This window comes from Passer montanus, unplaced genomic scaffold, assembly GCF_014805655.1.
Source record: "Passer montanus isolate IOZ18808 unplaced genomic scaffold, ASM1480565v1 scaffold3, whole genome shotgun sequence".
In the NCBI taxonomy this organism is placed as follows: Eukaryota; Metazoa; Chordata; class Aves; order Passeriformes; family Passeridae; genus Passer; species Passer montanus.
This window is the reverse complement of record NW_024367707.1, coordinates 21,981,068-22,000,286: the sequence shown is the minus strand read 5'-3', so window position 1 is coordinate 22,000,286 and position 19,219 is coordinate 21,981,068. Positions and strand designations below refer to the sequence as shown.

The window sequence follows — 19,219 nt, the reverse complement described above, 5'->3', positions numbered from 1 at the left end:
CATATTTTTGAGAATTTGTGTTTATGGTTTTAACAGCTCATGCTAGCATTTGAGAACTACTCATATTTCTAGTCTGTGCTTTTCAAAACAAAACAAACATAATCTCTCTAATTAAAGAGAAGCACCTCTATTTAATTGCCTTTATTAAGGGATAACATAGAAAAGAGTCTGATCTATTTTCCTTTTGTTTAACTTATTCTTTCTCCTCTTCTATGCTTGTAGCTCCATATATTTCAAGCTTTAAAAGGTCAATGTCCAAAAAAATTAAAATTTTGCATGCATTGCCCAGTTTTAAAATTATTTAATCAAACTGTTTTTAACACTCACCTGCCAAAACAAAACTTTTACTCGTGCTTTTAACATCACACGATAAGTGTACTTGCAATGCATAGGCCTGGGTGAAGGTAGGGGAAGGAACCCAAGAGGACACGGAAAAATTATGCATGGGAAAGAGGGGAGAGCCAGGTGTCAGGCAGGGCTGCTCAGGAGCAGAGGGTGTGTTACCCACCCTGCAGGCTGCATCCCCGGGCCCCAGTCCCTGACCCTTCCAGCCCGACCAGCCAGCTCTGCCCTCTGTGCCCCCCGGGGTGCTAGGTTTGAATAACACCAGGCATTTGATGACCTAAATTTACACCGAGGTGGCTCTCTGCCCAGCGCTGCAGGCTGGGACAACAAGGCTGTCCTCACGCTTTGCCACCTATGGGTCACCCAGCTCTGGCTCTCTGTCCTCTGTTCCCCTGGACACGGCAGGGCTGGCCAGGCCTGGCACTGCCTGTCCTCTCAGGCCTTGGCTGACTCATGGCTCCAGCATGGGCTCCTCTCCAGAGGTCACCCACCGGCCGCTCCCCTTCCACTGCTCCCTTCTGCCAGCCGGCCACGGCTCCCTGCCCAGATTAAGCCCGATAAACCCCGGGCGGGCTGCCACGCGGCCTGGCAGACAGGCTGGACTCCGGTGGAGCTCGGCGGGGACCTGCCGAGGGACTCGGAGCTGGTTGCGGCCGCTCTCCTTGCCCAGGGCAGCGACGGCCTCTCGCTGTGCACTGCCACCAGGCTCTGCACTGCCCGCCGGCCTCCCTGGGCACCTGTGTGTGTCTGTGTGCGGGTCACAGCGTGTTGCACCCGCGTCTATATGTTTCTTTTTGCAGATGCTTGTGTACACGTATATACGTGTGTGCGTACATGTGTGTACGTGTGCGCACAACCGCGCCCGTCCCGCACGCCCCGGTTCCCTCACAGCGCCACACCCGGCGCGAGCGCACGCGCAGCCGCGAGGCCGGGCGCCGCCGCCAGTGCACACGGCCGGAAGGCGCGGCCCGGCAGCTCTCTATGGTTGCCCGCGGTGGGTAGCGCGCCGCCGCCACCGCCTCGCCTCGCCCCCGCCCGCGCTGCACGCCGGGACACGGCCGGTCCTCCCTCCTTTTCTCCCTCCCTCCTTGCCGCGCGCCCCGAGCCTGCGCCGCGCCGACATCCGCGTTGTCCCAAGATGGAGGCGCGGGGCTCGCGCTGAGCGCGGCCCGGCCGACACAGGAGCAGGAGCAGCAGACGCGCCCGCCCGGCCCGGCCCGCCCGCCCCGGGCGGCAGCGGCGGCGGGAGCGGCCGGGAGCAGCAGCCGAGGCGCCCAGGTCGGTGTGAGCGCTGCGCAGGGCCGGCAGCGGGGATGGCGCCCGGCTCACGCCGGCCCTGAAGGGGAGGGAGGCGGCCGTGGCAGCTCCCCCGCGCCGGGGAGGGGAAGGCGGCAGCCCCGGGCTCCTGTCGCTCCGCGCCGTCAGACACCTGGGCGCGGGGCCGCCCCGGGAAGGCCGGGCGGGCGGCTCCGAGCTTCTCCCGCCCCCCGGGAGAGCGGGCTCGCCAGGCGACCTTGGGTGAACCCAGCCTGCCCCTGCCTCAGTTTCCCGGTTCGGTGACTACCCCTCGGGGCTGCTGTGGGCATGGGACGGCGCGGGGCTGTCGGCGCGGGCGGCTGCCGGAATGGGAGGTGCTGCGAGGGTCTCTTAGCCTGTGGCCAGGCCTGCCTGACCAAGTGGGTCTGAGCACTTTGCTCGTGTTACCTTCGGTCCAGTCTGAAGAGTTGGATCTGAACCTGTGAGCAGGCTGCCTTGTTGATGCATGTGATCTGTCGCTCCTGACTGCAGGACTTTCTGGGCTTGAGTTTTTAAACATATCTACAGTATTTCTGTTAAGGGATGTTACACTTCACTGCTGATTTGTAAATCTGATGTCTAAGGTGATGTGTTGTGGTCATTCTTAAGCAGTTACTACTGCTTAAGAAACAAAATATGTTTCACAATTCTCCTTTAAGTGACAAGAACCTGTAATTTATAGACTTGTAGTTATTCCTTTTCTTTTTTCTGCAGTTAATGGAAATACTTGTTTCTGTTTCCTTCTGTGTAATGTGTTGGTCTAATTCTGGGGCTAAATGTGTGTCTTACACATCACTTCAGGGATGGTCCCTCTGTATGGAAACTTACCTGCTTCAGTAAGAGTCTGCAAACCTGAAGCCCTGTGAGAAATCAGCTTCACAGAGTGGTTTTATCATGCTTCTTGCATGTCTACAGAAAGTTTCTCAGTGGAAAATTGTACCCGATTTTAGCTTTGATTTCTTAACAAAGAACGACCTGCATGATTGTATTGTCAGTTTATCTTCTTTCTCTTTTTCTTCTTTTTTTTTTTTTTTTGTCCTGAGCATCTCCCAAGAATATAGAAACAAAAGCAACAAACTAGATAGCAAAATGAGTATTTGAATTTGTTTGGGTTTATTTCAGGGTATAGTTCTGTGACTTGGTAAAAAAAGTCAGGCTTGAACAGCAGTGTGTTTTAAAGCCTAAATTTCTCAGTCCAAGTCCTCCTCAGAGCTCTAAAGTTGTGTGGATTTGATCCTTTTTTTAAAATAACAAACAAGACTTCTGGTCTATTCCTTTTTTAAAAATTGCTGCTGCTGTTTAAAAACATGGGAACGATGATTCTTTTGTGAATGGAATTGGAAACTGTGTGTATATTTTGAATACATCTAGGGATGTTCTCAGCCTGTTAGAGCACCTGGAAATAGTCCCCAGTCATTTTAATCAACTTGAGAAAATAAACCTGATTCTTTTTCATATCATTTAACTTCTCTTTTGAAAATATAAAATGTTATGTGTACCACCAGGACCCAGCATGCACAGTATAAAATCGTGCTTGTTTCACTATGATTATCTCCTTTGTTGACATATTCTTCCCTAGTTCTCAGAATTCACAGGTTCTGCTTAACCAGAGTTGAGTTTTAAGTTATAAACATGTTTAATTGTGGACATGTATAAACATATTTTCTATAAGCAGTGATTAGCATAGTTCATGACATGACACTTACCATGGAAATAATTCATTTTTTATGTGTTTGTAAATTAGCACCATCCTAATTTTTGCTGTGCAGGAAAGATTCCCCCCCCCGCCCTGTTACTTTAGTTTTCGTTTACTTAGTGAATGTCCAGAGAGAATTAATCTTCTTTTAAATGCAGGAAATGTCTTTCTCCCTCCCCACATCAGTCTACCCATACACCTGAAGATGAAGGCCACTAATTTTTAAAAATAGAACTTGCAATTGAGGGAAAAAGGAATATAATTCATTAAGTATGTAGGCATAGATCCTATTTCCAGCATCAATCTTCCTTTCTGGCAGTGTAGGCCAAGTCTTCACTCTAATTAATGAATTTATATTGATTTTTAAACAAAGGAGGTGTGTTTTACAATTTTTCTGAAGTATCCAGTGTATTGAAGGTAGCTGTGAATTTTTTAGAGAAGCAGTGTTAAAGGGTTTTCTGTCACTAATCAAATTGTGACCTGCACCTGGAAGGAGGGGAGTAATACATTTACTATCAGGGTCTGTAATGAAAAAAATCTAGAGTATGTTGTTTACTTTCTAAAAAAAAAAAAAAAATCCTCCCTCCCAGATGTTCTATAAGCTGGTTCCCAGAGACAACAGCAGTGAGGAAATCTCATGTTTGAAGTGAATTTTGTCACTTTAAATACTTTGACCTTAACATTTATTGCTTTAACTTCTTGTATTAGTAGGCAGTGCCTGATGGCCTCATAAAGCTCTGTTGCCTGTGAATTAAAGTTTGGAAAAAAGCTGGTTCATGGGAATAGTAATGTGTGTAACATATCTGGTTGGTTAGCAGAAAGTCAGCAAATACAGTCTAAAGGTAACATTTTGCAACGAAGCAGCACTTCAGTAACTACAGCAGCTGGTGACACATTTCTTCAGGAAAATAACCTCATAGGAAGAATATGAAAAATAATGTTGAGATTCAGGATTCAGGTTTGGCAATGTAACATCTGACTAAATAGCACTTTAAATTGCTATTTTTGAATAGCTGCACCTTCCTGTGGTTAGGAGGGATAGAGTTTATTGACAAAATAACTTGCTGGGTGCAAAATTACATTATGAATTAAATATTATCATAGTTCTGTCTAACAAATACTCTCATGAATGAATCTCTTAAAGGAAGCATTAACTACTTCTTACTTACTTTAATAGGTTGAGCCTGCTTCCCTGTATTATGCAAACTGCTGAATGGAGGAAGGGGGTGGAAGTCAGTCTTTACCGATACTCTTTCCATTACCGTCCTGCATGGTTCTTTACCCATGTTTTACAGTGGTGAAGAATTAGGAGAAGCTGCAGTTGTTCTGCTGAGTGGAACTAAATGGGTGGCTTCCTTCTGGACCCTCACTTCACTATCTTAGGTAAGAGGGGTGATCTGCTTCTTCTGAAGCTACTTGCATTTCCTTAGAACAGAAGTATATATTGTTTTTTTTAGAGAAACTTCTAGTTAGCAAAGCAGAGCTTAGAATGCTTTTTTTCTTTTTTTTTTGATCTGGTGGTTGAGAAGGGCATTCACAGTATGTAGCTGTACCAGTACTTTTCATTGATAAGCATTGCTGTTTGCACCCATTCAAATAACTTTAAAAACATGCTCTGTGTACTAACATAACTTGCTTCTGAGAATCACATTTATCTTCTGTAGTAGGACAGAAGTGGCACTGTCACTCAGAGGTGCATTACAATGGTGGTGGATATAGGACAACTTAAACTGATGTGCCACTTGACTGCTTGATATGGAGTGCATGGCTTTTTTTTTTCACAGACTTGGAATAGTTTGGGTTGGAAGGGACCTTTAAATGTCATCTAGTCCAAATTCCTCTGCAATAAGCAGGGACATTTTCAAACAGATCAGGTTGCTCAGAGCCCTGTCCAGCTTAACTGTGTATATTTCCAGGGATGGGGCATTTCCTATCCCTGGGCAATCTGTTCCAGTGTTTTACCACCCTCATTGTAAAAAATTACTTGGTGATATCGTCTTAATCTACTCTCTTTTAGTTAAAAGCCATTACCTCTTACCATGTCATATAAGGCCCTTGTAAAAAGTTTATCCTCCTCTGTCTTGTAAGCTCCTCTTCAGTATTAAACAAAAGCAAACACTTTTCTCCAGATCCTTCTCCAGGCTGAACAATGTTATCTCTTTCAGCCTTTCTTCATAGGAGAGCTGCTCCAGCCCTCTGATCATTTTTGTGGCCCTCCTCTGGGCTTTCTCCAATGAGTCCAGGCCTGTCATGTGCTGAGGACTCCAGAGCTGGATACAGCACTGCAGGTGGGGTCTCAGAGGAGTAGAAGGGCAGACTGGTCTTCCTTATCCTGCTGGCCATGCTGCTCTTGATGCAGCCAAGGATACATTCTGGACTGCACGCATTGCTGGGACAAGGCTGGCCTTCCAACAGCCGGGATCTCCAAGTTCTTCTGTTATTACTTCTGCTGCCAATTCCCTCATCCCCCAGCCTGTATTGATATCAGGTGTTGCCAGCCCAGGTTCAGGACCTTGCACTTGGAATCACTGGGTGAGGTTCTCATGAGGCCACTTTTCAGTCTTGTCCAGGCCCCTCTGGATGTCATTCCGTTCCTCAGGCATATCAGCCACACCACACCCCTTGGTATGGTTTGCAGGTTTCCTGAGGGTACATTAGGTCCCACGGTCTGTCATTGATGAGCTGGCCTCAATATGGAGCCCTGAGGGACACCTCTTGTCATTGGTGTCCGTCTGAACATTAAGCCATTGACCACTACCCTCTGTATGCAACCATCCAACCAATTCCTCATCCACCAGAGTCCATCTATTATCTCTCCAACTTAGAATGAAAGGTATTGTGGGGGACCATATCAAAGGCCTCAGAAGTCCAAACAGATGACATCAGTAGTGGCTCCCTTGTCCATTGATGCAGTCACTCTGTCATAGGAGGCCATTAGGTTGATCCAGCAGGAGTTGCCCTCGGTGGAGCCATGCTGGTGTGTGTGACAGAATGTCAAAGCTGTGACGTGAACAACTAAAGACAAAATTTAAGTACCAAAAACTAAAGGGTAGTTTGAAACCCAAAGGAAATTCGATCTTGGTAGCCTGTGGATTGGTAGGATCACAAGCAGAAAATTACAGAACCTCTGTTTGGGTTTGGTGGCTGTTGCATAACAGTCTGGCAATGATTAGTCCACATAGTTTGTGTTTCATTCTGGTGTTGTTTGAGGACTGTGACAGGACTTCTGATCAAGCTAGAGTTCTAGGTGTGAAGCTAGTTCATCTCTCCATAGAGAAGACTCTTTGCTTCCTTTGTCAGACTCCTCTTAGGGCTTTTGATAATTCCTTGATAATCATTACACTTAAGAAATCAGTAAAGTGAGGAGATCTGGATGACAAACACCCTCTCCCATACCCTTAGGAGCTTTGTGCAGGGGAGGCACAAGAGTGATCTCTCTTTGAGTTGCCAAGCTTGCACGGCACAGAGAGATGCCAGGCCTGTCCAGGCAGCCAGGCTCTGGCACTACTTGTGCACTCCTGCCCTGGTATGCTCCCTGGGACCCAGGCTGGAGCAGCTGCAGTTCTGCAGGCTTGGCCTGTTAGCAGGTGGTGGAGTGGCTCTTAAAGGAACTCAACTTCTCAAATGGGTCGTAGGTCAAAGTACTTGAAGAATGGCTATCATAGCTACAGAAGAGTTTTGCTTTATGGTTAGTTGTATATTTTAGCTAACTAATACTTTAAATAATTTCATTTTACAGTGTGGTATTTGCCATTTTCTTAAAAGGAATCAAAAACTTCTGCAAAGCTAGATAATACTGAAGTAATATCACTAACTCAGAATTTCTGTTTCCGATACAATCTTTCATTTTTCTTATTTGTATATCATATTCAGATAATGATTGCTTATTTTTTCATAGTGAAATCTCATGCCCAAAGTCTTGGTGATGAATATTGTGTTTTACTATGTGTGTACACCCAGGTTTATTTTTAGAAAGTCCAAGGTATACTAGTGTACACTGGCTGAGTAACAGCACCTTGTGTTTCAGCTGGTGTAGCAAAACTTGCTTATTGTAGCCAGTAGAAATACATACTTAAGAGTCCACACAACCTGCAAATCCCATCAGATTTCAAGGACAAGGGAGCTTCTGAGAGAGTGTAACACGTCTGTGAAACACTAGTATTTCTTGCTTGCAAAGCTTGAGCCCTTTCCATAGTAAGGTTGTGAAAAATACTCCTTTTGCATGATTCCCATAACCTGAATATCTGATTGAAAGAAGGATGTAAACATAAAACATAGTCTAAGCACCTGATAGAGATGATTTCATTATATTTTTTATCAGGCCAGACATGAAGAGTTGCAAAATATTTTTTGTATTTTAGAATTAATTTCTTAAATATTTTGTAATTCCATATGCGACAGTGTGGTTAATTCAGTGCTTTACTGTCTGTGTTAATGTAATTCAGTGTGCCTTGAAGTCTCCTTATTGAAAATGTATGATGTAGCTGTAAACAAGCAGCTTTTTGGCTCTGGTCACATGATCAATCATGATTTTTTTAATGTGGTGTGGAAGCAATAAGGTTGGCCAAGCTTTAAGTCATATTGTTATTTGCATTTTTTTAGGCAAATGTGGCTTAGTGCTAATTAAGTATCCTGAAGGTGAATGTTGACGTACATCTGACTTCATTAAATAATTTTCATTCATTTTAGACAAGCATTACAGAGCCTTATTTCCTTTTGTGTTGTCATGTAGTCTTTGAGTGAATGTAGACTTTAGACTTAGTAGACTGCTGAACTCTGTTCTCTGCAGTGATAGCTGTTGGGGAGAGACTGAAGGAGAAGAACTGGAAGTCCAGGAACTTCAGTTTTGTGTTGTTGGATTTGCGCTTCTGGTGCTGTGTATTATTATGCAAATAACCTGTCTACATCTCCTCCATTGTGGTCTTGTTTCCTCTATCAGCTGTATGGTCCTACACTACTCCATAGCTTCAGTTCTTTTGGGAACCTTTTTTTTTTTGTCCCTGTTGCCGGGCAATAATCATAAGAACTCTGGTAGATGTATTTGCAATACTTTTTCAAGCTGTACTTGGTGCTCTCCTCCTACTCTGTGCATACTTAAAATTTGTGCTTCTGTGTCTTAGAGGAGAATGAGAGAATTTTATACAGATGACACTGCTCTATGTCTGTACAGGAACAAATGTATACATTGAATCTGGAAGTCCTGTGACACTAGCTGTGAAAATACTGGTTGCATTTGTCAGAATACTTCTGAGTTTGTCTAATGGCACCACATAATGAAGAATTATTCTTTAGTAGAATATAAGGTATCTTGGATTTCTGCTGTGGATATGGAGTGGAAGTGCTACTTGCAAATAGGAAAATCATCAGATACTGTCTCATGTTGTTTAGATGAATTTTTCCTCTGGTTTTTATGTATGGAAGCACAGTTTTATTGACACAGTTGTGTATCATTAACACAGTAATCCTAACTGTACAGAGAGCTACATAATTAGTAGAATTGTTTGTTAAAAGAACAGTCCTTTTTCACAAAACTTGTAGGCTGCCCTATATCACTATTTTTTTTTTAAATACAAAAGAGTGTGCTCACATTGTTAGTGCTTGGAGCTTTAGTGGTAAAACTGGCCCAGGATCACCCCATTACAGTTCCCTGATAAAGAATTTGGCCCCTGACACCAAATGATTTCTCACTGGTTTGCCATCTTCTAAAATAAAATTGAATGTACCATTAAGGTAACCAGATTGAGGTTTCCTATGTGGGAACCCTGATCTATATTGGAGATCAGCCTAAATCAGCTGCATTGGATTTGTTTGTTCTTAATAGAGTTTTAAGCCATGAAATTATATATTAAATCTTCACAGTGCTGGAAATGTGTGCCAAATTACTAACTTTTTTGGAAAGTAATTAGTAGATTTCATAGAATCAGGGAATGGTTTGGGTTGGTAGGGAACCTTAAAGAAAAAAATCTAACTACAGGCTTCATCCATGGGCAGGGACACCTTTCACTAGACCAGGTTGTTGAGAGCCCCATCCAGCTTGGTTTTGAACACCTTCAGTGATGGCGAATCCACAACCCCTGTCTTTCTTTAGTTATGTGCATACGTGCCTGTTTCTCTCGCCTTTTCCCTCGAGGCTGGTTGTGCTTTTAGGTGTTTGTTGAAAATCTTTCAAGTATGTTTTAGTACCTTGTTAATTATGACTTCTCTGAAAATAAATAAATTTATAGAAAAGCATACTGAAGTCTAGCAGTTTTATGCACCCAGAACAAAGATTTGGTTCTGTCTTGATTCCTGAGTGGGTTTTTTTTTTCTTATTATAAATGCCAGTTCTTAAAGAAAGGAAAAAACAAGGACAAAATAAGGGGTGGGAAGGAGAAAGGAAGTTGATATTTGTAATGAACTGGATGAATGGAATTATAAAACTCTATTTCATCACTACAGGGGAAAGAATAGGGAACACTATGTGTATGAACTTCACGCTTTTGTAGCTTATCTAACATAATAATTATTTTCTGTTGTGCTTTTCTGTGAGAAGTGTGATTTAGTTTTATGTGGTTTAGTTTTAGGTAGTCCTGTGAGGAGTGGGGAGCTTGGTATGATGATCCTTGTAGGTCCCTTCTGACTAGACATATTCTATGACTCTGTGTTTCCTTTAGTTGCAGATTTGTGACTATTCAAATAGGCACTTTTGAATGTGTTGTCTTGAAGTTGTACGGAGCTTCACATTAGCATGAAGCATAGTACAGGAACTGAATTGTAATGTTTTGCATTATAGGTACAAGAACTGTAGAAGTCCATTTTAGAATTTGAAAGAACAAGATTCTGCAGCTCTGGAAAGATATGGTATGTTTATGTTTCCACTTATATTGTTTGTATGCTAATAATTATAACAGCAAATAATTATACTTTCCTGCACTGAGATTTAAAAAAAGGTTGCAAATTAATTCAGGAAGAAGCACACATTAAATTTTCCCTTTTTAGCTATGATATCTATTACTTAGTCATAACTGACTTATTTGATTTTCTTGGGGAAAATAAATACTGATGATAAAACGTTGGTGAATTCCCTTTTGATTTAACAAGCTCATCATCATGCTGCTACCATCCATTTATTTCTCCATGGATTGGATAAGAACTGGTGTGTTTCTGAAAGCTGTATGGTTTTTTTTAATTCGCTACTCAACATATTTATAGTGAGGCTATGACTTGAAAAATAAATTTAGAACTTGCAGAAAATTTATGCAATCATCAGTGTAAGTTAACTTTACAAATAAGAATGCTGGGAAATACAGAAATACAATCTTTTTTGGCAGTGTTAACATAAACCCATGGCACATGGTATCTCTTTTTTTGTCTAGGCTCTTAAATGTCCAGCCTTCTTAAAAGTATGTACATGTATTGTAGCAGGGTTGGAACTTGAACTTGTAGTTATTTTAATTGCCATTTCCTAACTTAATTTTGGTGTAGTTCTCTAGTAATACCTGGTGTTACTGCACTACTTTGAAGTGTCTTTTTAAGTTCTGTAGTTCTGCATCTTGGTACATTGAGAATTTTTGAAACTTTTAGCACCACTACATTGAGAAAAACAACAAGTTAATTTTTCTGCCATATTAAACAGGTCAGTTAATGCATATACAAGATTGTATGTAGTTATTTCAATAACAGTTCCTAAGCCATGTGTGTACTTTCTCTTTTAACCACTTAAATTGTGGGGAAGCTGATCTGAGTTGTCTGTGCCATGGGTTAATGTCTGGATTTTTCTTTTCGAGATAATTAACTTAGAAATACACTTAAAGTTTAGAAATCTCAAATTTGCAGAGCAGTTGTTTGATGTCTTTTTAAGTTCTGTTTCGTAGGAAGCTATAGACAGGTTCTAATAAAACTGTTAATTCTAAGCTGAAACTTTAGCTGTAGTATGTACTAATTAAAAATTGTAAGTCTCTCAAAAAGCTACAATGTTACATTGTCACAATCCAGATGTTCCTGAGAGAATTGTATAGATTGGTCCTTTACTCTAGCAGGCATCTGGCAGGTAGTGTATATTCATTTTTGCACCCACAGCACCACTGGGACCACCCACCCGCTTCTTGCTCTCCAGTGTCAATACCAGTTCTGTGTATGATGGCTCTTCTTCAAACCTAAGCCATTATTTCTTTATTGCCATTATGCCTGCTGGCTGCTTTTCTTCTGGATGTTTAACTGCTTGCCACTGTATGTATGCGTAGAGTCTTGTAGTGGTATGTGCTTCATAAATTGATTAAGAATTCCCCTCTAATCCCCCACAAGTTGTGAGTAATAAATACTAATGGAACATCAGAAAAGCTGAATGTTGTACTAGAGAATTGCATGGTTGCTTGGTTTTAATATCAATTATATTTAAACAGACGTGCTGAAGAATTTGGTGAACAGAAAGATGCTTTACATGGAAGGCAGCATGAAAGATGGGTGGCAAAAGAAATCAAAATAGAGAATAAACAAAAGGACAGACGGAATAAAAGTTTAAGTAGTAAAACTGAAGTGAAGCTGTAAAACTTACCTGACTGCAAAATAACATGATGAGTAGCTAATAAAAAGAGTTAGTGAAAGGCATTTAAATAGGTGGTTGGATTTCACCTGCTGGTGTAGAAAGGGCTTTTTGTTCCTGCCTGTGTATCATTTTGGAGGGAGCCTGAAGTAACAGGTATAATGTAACTGAAATAGAAACAAATGGTTCTGCTAAAAAAAACAAAAAAAAAACCAAAAAAAACCAACCAGAGGTGTGTGTGTAGTGGAAGAAAAAAAAATCAGCTGTGGTCTAAGTGTAAAACACAGAAGCTAAAGCTAAAGATAATTTTGGATCTTTCCTGCTTTTACAAAGGTGAACATGACATGTATATGATCTAACTGAAATACTAAACCGAAACCAGATATTGGCAGCAAAAGCTAGAGTCCAGAGTTGCAAGGGCAGCTGTAGAAAATGGGAAAAACATGCAGGCCTCTAGCTTTTGGCCTGAGGGGAGGGAATGGGAGCAAACATTAGATATTTCTGTTACTCTGTGATTTATGGATATCATAGTTTAACCCCAGCTGGCAACTAAACACCAAACAGCTACTCTCTCACCTACCCACACAGTGGGATGTGGAAGAGAATTGGAGGAGTAAAAGTGAGAAAACTTGTGGGTTGAGATAAAGATAATTTAATAGGTAACACAAAAGCCGTGCATGAAGCAAAGTGAAACAAGGAATTCATTCACCACTTCTCATGGACAGGCACGTGTTCTGTCCTCTCCAGAAAAGCAGGGCTCCATCATACGTAACAGTGACTTGGGAAGGCAAATGCCATAACTGTGAACATTCCCCCTTTTTCCATCTTCCCCCAGCTTTATACACTGAGCATGATGCTTTATAATATGGGATGTCAGCTGGGGTCAGCTGTCCCAGCTGTGAACCCTCCTTATTCCCTGTGCACCCCCAGCCTCCTTCCTGGTGGGCTGAGGAGCAGAAAAGGCCTTGACTGTGTGAAAGCTGTAACACAAAGAGCAATAACAAAAACATCCCTGTGTTAACACAAATGCAAAACACAGCCCCACACTGGCTACTATGAAGAAAATTAACTCTATTCCAGTCAAAACCAGTACAGTGGGGAGTATTGACATCAAGGCAAAGTAAGTATACAGATATTATAGGATGGAACTTTTATGTAAATCTGTGTTTGATCTCTTTGTATTGAGATCCACAAAATTCTACCTTTATGAAACTCAGTAACTTGTGATTTTATTGAAATGAAAATTCCAGAGTAGCACTAACTTTAATTTGAAGAGAGTAACAAATTCAGATTCCCATTGCAAATAATTTATTCAAGTGTTAATTGTTCTCATTATCGTGCAGGCTTGTGTTCCTCCTCTAATTTGAATTTGTGGGCCTTCAGTTTCTATTAGTGGGGATTTTATATGCATTCTTTCAGTTCAAAGATCTTTATGTATTCTTTCTGTGCTATGAGAAAACTTAGTTTCTTCCAGTATCTATATTGATAGGCTTGATTAATTTAGAATTCTTTTTATTGTCTATTCACAAAGCATTTTTTTAATGTTCATGATGTCTTTGTGGCTCTTTTCTACTACTTCTGGAACACTTTTGAAGAATATTGAATAATTGGAGAACTGGGTTTAAGTTTGGAAGATGTGTGAAGTGCTTTGTGCAGATAAACAGACACTCTTCCAGGGACCCTTCATGAGCCATATCTGTCATTCTTTTTGTAATACATGGGAGCATGTGTACATTTGTACATCAGTTGTGACTGCTTTAGTCACTTTAGTTTGGCATTTTCCAGGATAGAACCCAATTCTTTTGGTTTTCTAACTCTTGTGATTTTGATTTGTTGTTACTAGTTGAATTGCTTGGTTTACCAGGCAGTGGGAAAGAAAATCATATGGAGGCCTTATTAGTGTTTGGCTGGGGCTGTTTTTTTGGCTCCATTAGGATTTATATGATCAGGTTGTATTAATGGCTGTTTTATTTTACTTGTAGAATCAGTAATAATTTTGCCTACTAATTAGATGAAGAAAATGTATCTTTTTATGGTTTGTGCATTGGTAACAGCATACAGGCAAGAAAAGTAATTTGTACTTCCACCTTTATGAAGAAATATAGGCTCAAACATGCCTATTACATTACCCTTTTTTTTTTGTGCATATGACAATTAAGATTGAATTTAGGGGCTTGGTGAGCATTCTCCAGGACATTTGACTCAATCTCTAGTTACAAAAGGCCCACTCTCCTATGAGGTGTCAGTTTCTTACTGTATAGGTGATTGTTTCATTGCGGTACTCAAAGTCATTCTGAAAATATGTAAAATTAATTTTTGGAGCATTCAGAGGAACTCTTCAGAAGACCTTCAAAAGCTGTCTTTAGTGGTATATTCCTGAGAGAGATGGTTATATTTAATTAAGCAACTAAAATTCTGGTACTGAAAGGTGAGGTAGATCATGGTACTTCATTGTACAGTGGATTACCCCGATTTTCATCATAGATCAAAAAGAGAATATTAAATTTGGATCAAAGATTACTTTGGTAGATACTTAAAATTCCCTTGTAAAGGAAACTTAAATTATTACAAGTGTCACTCTTTCAATAAGGCAATCAGCAGTTATAGTTTAAATATGGAAAGTGTTCATCCTCTAGGGGATCTTCCTAGGCCTCAGATACTGTGTGTCAGCTGCCAGATTGCAATACTCTCACAGGAGGTGACCGTCAAATAACCCGAGGATATTTGATGATCACCTTCTCCAAACCCTAGCAGATTTAGGGAAACCATGTAGGTAACAATGTTTAAAATAATGATTCCAACCTGGAAGTTATTTGCCTTTTTTTTTGGTTGCTGAAAAATAAGTACTTACAGTCTCCAGGGTGTGGCTTTAGGTTCTGTGTGTTGAAGTTGGGGACCTCTTCTTGCCTCATGCTTGTAGACTTCCAAGGTTTAAGTAAATGTGCCCAGACCTTTCATCAGACTATGCAACCAAGTTGCTTTTATCCCTTTTGATGCTTCTGAACTTGCTTTCTGACATCTTGTTCTTTCACTCATTGTTTAACTCCTTGAGCTGATAGGAATATTCTTTTAAGAAAATACCTGTGCCGTCTTGGAGAAATAGATGTTGTTCCAAATCACCATGTAAACATTATTTATCCTGTTCCTTTTCATGAGGGCTAGTTCAAGTCACAAAGTTCTTCAGATACATGGTTTGAAGACATGTCTTCATGTCTTGCTAACTGTAGTAGGTGTAGTTGCAGCCCTAGTTGATTCTACGTCTAGTAAATAGTCTCTAGGCCAACACAGATGTGTCAGTCTCAAAGAGTCTGGCACCCATCTTGGGTTTTTTGGACATACTCTATAGGCACAAACTTCCTTTCATATCTGCAGCTGCTCAGTGTGTCTGTAAAAGCCTAAACTGTAAGCCATGCTGATCATAACAGTGAGGACCAGAGAAATTCGTTTGAGTAATATGAATAACTATCTGCTCTGGGGCTGCTGTTTCTGTCTTCTGTAAGGTAAGTTACAAACAGAGGAAGTTTTTTTGTAGAGAAATTTTTGTGACAGAAAAGCCATTGATTTAGACCAATTCACAATTCATAATACTGTTTTCCAGGATCTTAGTCTATTCATCAGTGTGGTTTTCCTTTCCTAATCAAGTAGTGTCTTTTGACTCTCTTAACAAGATTGGAGGTTCTTGTGCATTGTTTGTATCAAACAGTCAAAATGTCCTTTGAAATATATTCAGAATAAATCTTTGATGGCAGTCTCCTTCACCACCCACCTTGTGTTCCACCGTGCTGGTCTCTTTGCCAGCAGACCCTACTCTGCTGATGCATGAATGAGTAAGGTTTTAGAAAAATTAATTCTTTCATCTGTGCTAGGGAATCCTTGCCAGTCATATTCTGTCCCACAGGAGTGGCAGCAAGGATAGGTGGGAAAGGTAGGATGAGAAGGAGATAAAAGAGAGAAATGATTCATTAAGGTTTTTTGCATCTAGACTGCTGAAAAGGAGCATGAAAATTTTAGACCACAGTACAGTAAGTCTAGGTTTAAGGTATCGTACAACAAATCAGAAATGCTGAAACTACCTGACTGAGAGCTCTGACCCATGACAAATTCAGGTTGTAGGTACATGTTTCACACCAAAACTTAAATGAGTTAACTTCAGCTCAGTGAGATTTGTGGCAGTTCAGACCCTGCCTCCCATCACAGAACTGCTGTAGATACTATGTTCGGTGGTGTGGTAAATGAGACTAACAGAGTTGGATCTGGATCAGGCCTTGGCACAAGCTTGTCTTGACTATGACTGTAGCTGCCAACTTAAAGTATATTTTTTAACATTCCAAAATCTAGTGGTGTTTGAATCCAGCACCCGCATTTCATGTGCTCCTTCACTGTTGTCAATCACGTTCATGACTTTTCCCATATGAAACAGCCTCAGGAAAACTTTGGTTTACTGAGGTTGATGGCAGCCTGGTGTTCCAGCATGCTTCCATTTGAATGGAAGACTGCTGCAATAAGTTTTTGTCAGTAGTCTGGTGGTGTAGGACCAAGTCTAGGTAGGGAGTCCTTGATCAGGCACGCTCCAGAACATGCGCTAATACTTGCAGTAGTCATAATGCAGGTTTCCCAGCCAATGAGGCTTTAGAGATTATACCACTGTCCTCTGACCAGTGTACTAAAAGTTACTTGGGCAAAGTGCTAGAAGCAGTGTTAGAATAAGCATCTGTTTCCTCAAAACTAAAGCTTGCCTGAAAGCAAGTGGAAGTTTTCAGGTCTTAATCAGAATATCATAAGCAGAGTAGTGTTTTACAGCTTCTTAGTTTTGCATCAACATCTTGGGTTGTTGCCTTTCTGTACAGCTGATGGTCACAAACGTTAAATGGAAAGTCTTTACCCGGTTCTGTAATGCTGACAGAACCGACTTTTAAACTGACTTTTAATCATTGTTCTGTGCTCCTGGCATTGACTCAGTTAAACTTGACAATTTACACCCATGAAACATAAGTACTGGAGAATCTGTTTTGGTTGGGAGATTTTTGGTAGCCTATTTCTTTTTTACTTTCCTTGTGTCAACTGCACTTGTGTTACGATGAGAACACTCAAATATTGCTGATGTTAAAATCAACAGATGGCACTTTGCCTATCTCAGTGAATGATAAAACTAGTAAGCATCATTCTGAAACTAAGACAAATTTTGTTATGGGCAGAGAATGGCAAATTGTAGTAGATTGGCAAAACTGGGCAGCTTTTCTGACAAACTTTAGAAAATCATGGGCCTTGCTAAGATTTTACTGTAATACTCTTGTGATATATTGGACTGAAGCACAAAAGAAGGTGCAGTAAAGAAATGTTATTTTCTAAATATTTAAAGCTGTCTGATGTGCTCTCTTAGTATTTGCACCAAATTGTTACGTCTGCAGGTGTTGCAGAGAGCTGTGGTTGTGCCATCAATAGCTTTGTGCACCTTCATTCTGTGTGAGGCTTTTGCTGCATGGCAACCTGCAAATGTGGGGTTTCATCTGGGTTATCAGAGGAATAAACTTCTCAGGATACTGTACAGAGGTCTGTCTTCATAGCTACTGCTTTAAAGAGAAAGTAAGATGACTTTTTATTTACTAATATTAACATCGCAATTTTTATTAAAACTTTATATTAGCAGAAAGCAAATGCTGTTTGTCATCTGATTCTCCTTCAGAGACCTTTTTTCTTTTCTGGCTTTCTCCAGTGCTCTTAGGAGCTTCGGCGGGAGAGAGAATGGGGTGAATTGAGTGTTGAGGATTATGTTTGGAACTATTTTATCCATTAACTTCAGCTTAGAGTAGATAATAGCAGTAGGTAAGAGACTAACTGGTTCCTTTTCAGCCATGGAAGTAATCAGCTGGGGTGGTCCCAGGGCGCTCTGGGCACGAGTATTGCTGAGTGATCATTGGCTGCCACCTGCGTGACAAAGTAAAGGACCAACCCTTCCATTTATACCAGTGGAGCCAGATCACGGGAAACAATTGACAGGTAAAATATACTTTTGAAAATTTAAGGGAGAGGAGAGAGGACACATAATAAAAATGGAGCAAAGAAGCTAAAAGATTTGCAATAGATAGTAAAGGTTGCTCCTGTGAAACTTTATGTATCTATAGCTTACTTCTTTTTGGGGAGAGGCACACAACAAAGTTCAGGTTACTTTGTTGCTCCCCTGGCAACAGAGCCTTGCTAAGAAACAATGTTCACTGAGTTATAGCAGCAGCACATCTACCACAATTTTATTGTAGTTAGAAAGTACAATTCATATTTATGCACACACTTCTAGATCTTTGAATGCTTGTTGACTGGACATTGGGTGTTTTGCACTGATCCAAGAGATGGGTATGGCTTTTGATTTTTTAGAAAGACTAAAAATAAGTTGCTGAATTTTCAAGTTTAGCAGTTGATTGTACTGTAGCGAGTTACTGTAGAAGTTAAAATGCCATGCAAAAAATGAATGTAAGTAAGTCTTAATCTCACTGATAAAGGAATTGTTAGCATCAATATTTTTCTTGTTTTTATTTTTTTTTATTTAGAGAATTGGCTGAAAATAATTTTTAAGAACGTTTAACTATGTTATTTTTACTTATTTAGAATTGTTAAGCTTATGCTTAGCCCAGCGTGATAGAGGACTGGTGCGACAGCTCGGTTTTGATCAGTGACTCAAAATTGTGATCACCCTGATGTCACCGAATGGCCACAGCTTGTAAAAGGTAAGCATAAGCATATCAGGTTGTTTCTCAGGAGTTTTTCTACTATAATGTTTATTTTAAGGTATTTAATTTGTATGGCCTGAAGTTAGTTTTATAAATAATATTAAGTTGCATTGTTTGTTTAAGATAAGTCAGCTGGCAGAGCTGACTTACACTCTTGCTGACAGTGATTTCAAAGCTCGCTTAGTTTGTCCTTGCCTGCTTTTTAAAATATAAGCAAGCTCTGTATTGCTCCATGATATCCCTCTTAAGAACAATACTATCACTTAAAAGTCCCTGGTAGTTTTTGCTGTTGCACTGAATTTCTGTGTAAATTGTTTAGCATATTTATCCAAGCATGTGTTCAGTTTTTGTTTTGAAGTATTTATCCAGGAGGCTTGATGATGTTGAAGTGTGTGCAAGCTTGCATACCATTACTTTCCTCATCTAGAGAGGTACACTGGAGGTAAAAGGAGTGGCTTGTGGAATGGAGAAGTTGTTCCCTCTGTTATTGGAAATGAGGCACCATTTGAATTTGCGAGCTCATACTGCACTATTCAGATTAGTTGGTGTCTTGTGATCAGTATCTACAATCTAATTGAAAGCTGAAATTTTTAAGAGCATTTGCTCTGAGATTTTCTCTGAACAGAACTCTTGTTTCAG

The 19,219-nt window shown here is 40.7% G+C and overlaps 1 protein-coding gene across 5 annotated transcripts in view; it reads left to right on the top strand.

The window, feature by feature from the left end:
* The first annotated feature begins 1,278 nt into the window (after positions 1–1,278).
* UBE3A (ubiquitin protein ligase E3A) overlaps positions 1,279–19,219 on the top strand; it is a 60,730-nt gene continuing 42,789 nt past the window's right edge. The window contains exons 1-5 of one of the 5 annotated variants that reach the window (XM_039714081.1): positions 1,279–1,623; positions 4,633–4,720; positions 10,110–10,177; positions 17,709–17,855; positions 18,459–18,577. In XM_039714081.1, coding sequence (XP_039570015.1) covers positions 18,558–18,577 — 20 coding nt within the window. In that variant the 5' untranslated portion in view covers positions 1,279–1,623; positions 4,633–4,720; positions 10,110–10,177; positions 17,709–17,855; positions 18,459–18,557. Of the gene's footprint in view, positions 1,624–4,514; positions 4,721–10,109; positions 10,178–17,708; positions 17,856–18,458; positions 18,578–19,219 lie in introns of all 5 variants that reach the window. The other 4 variants (XR_005628044.1, XM_039714080.1, XM_039714082.1 and 1 more) reach the window with 4 other exon arrangements.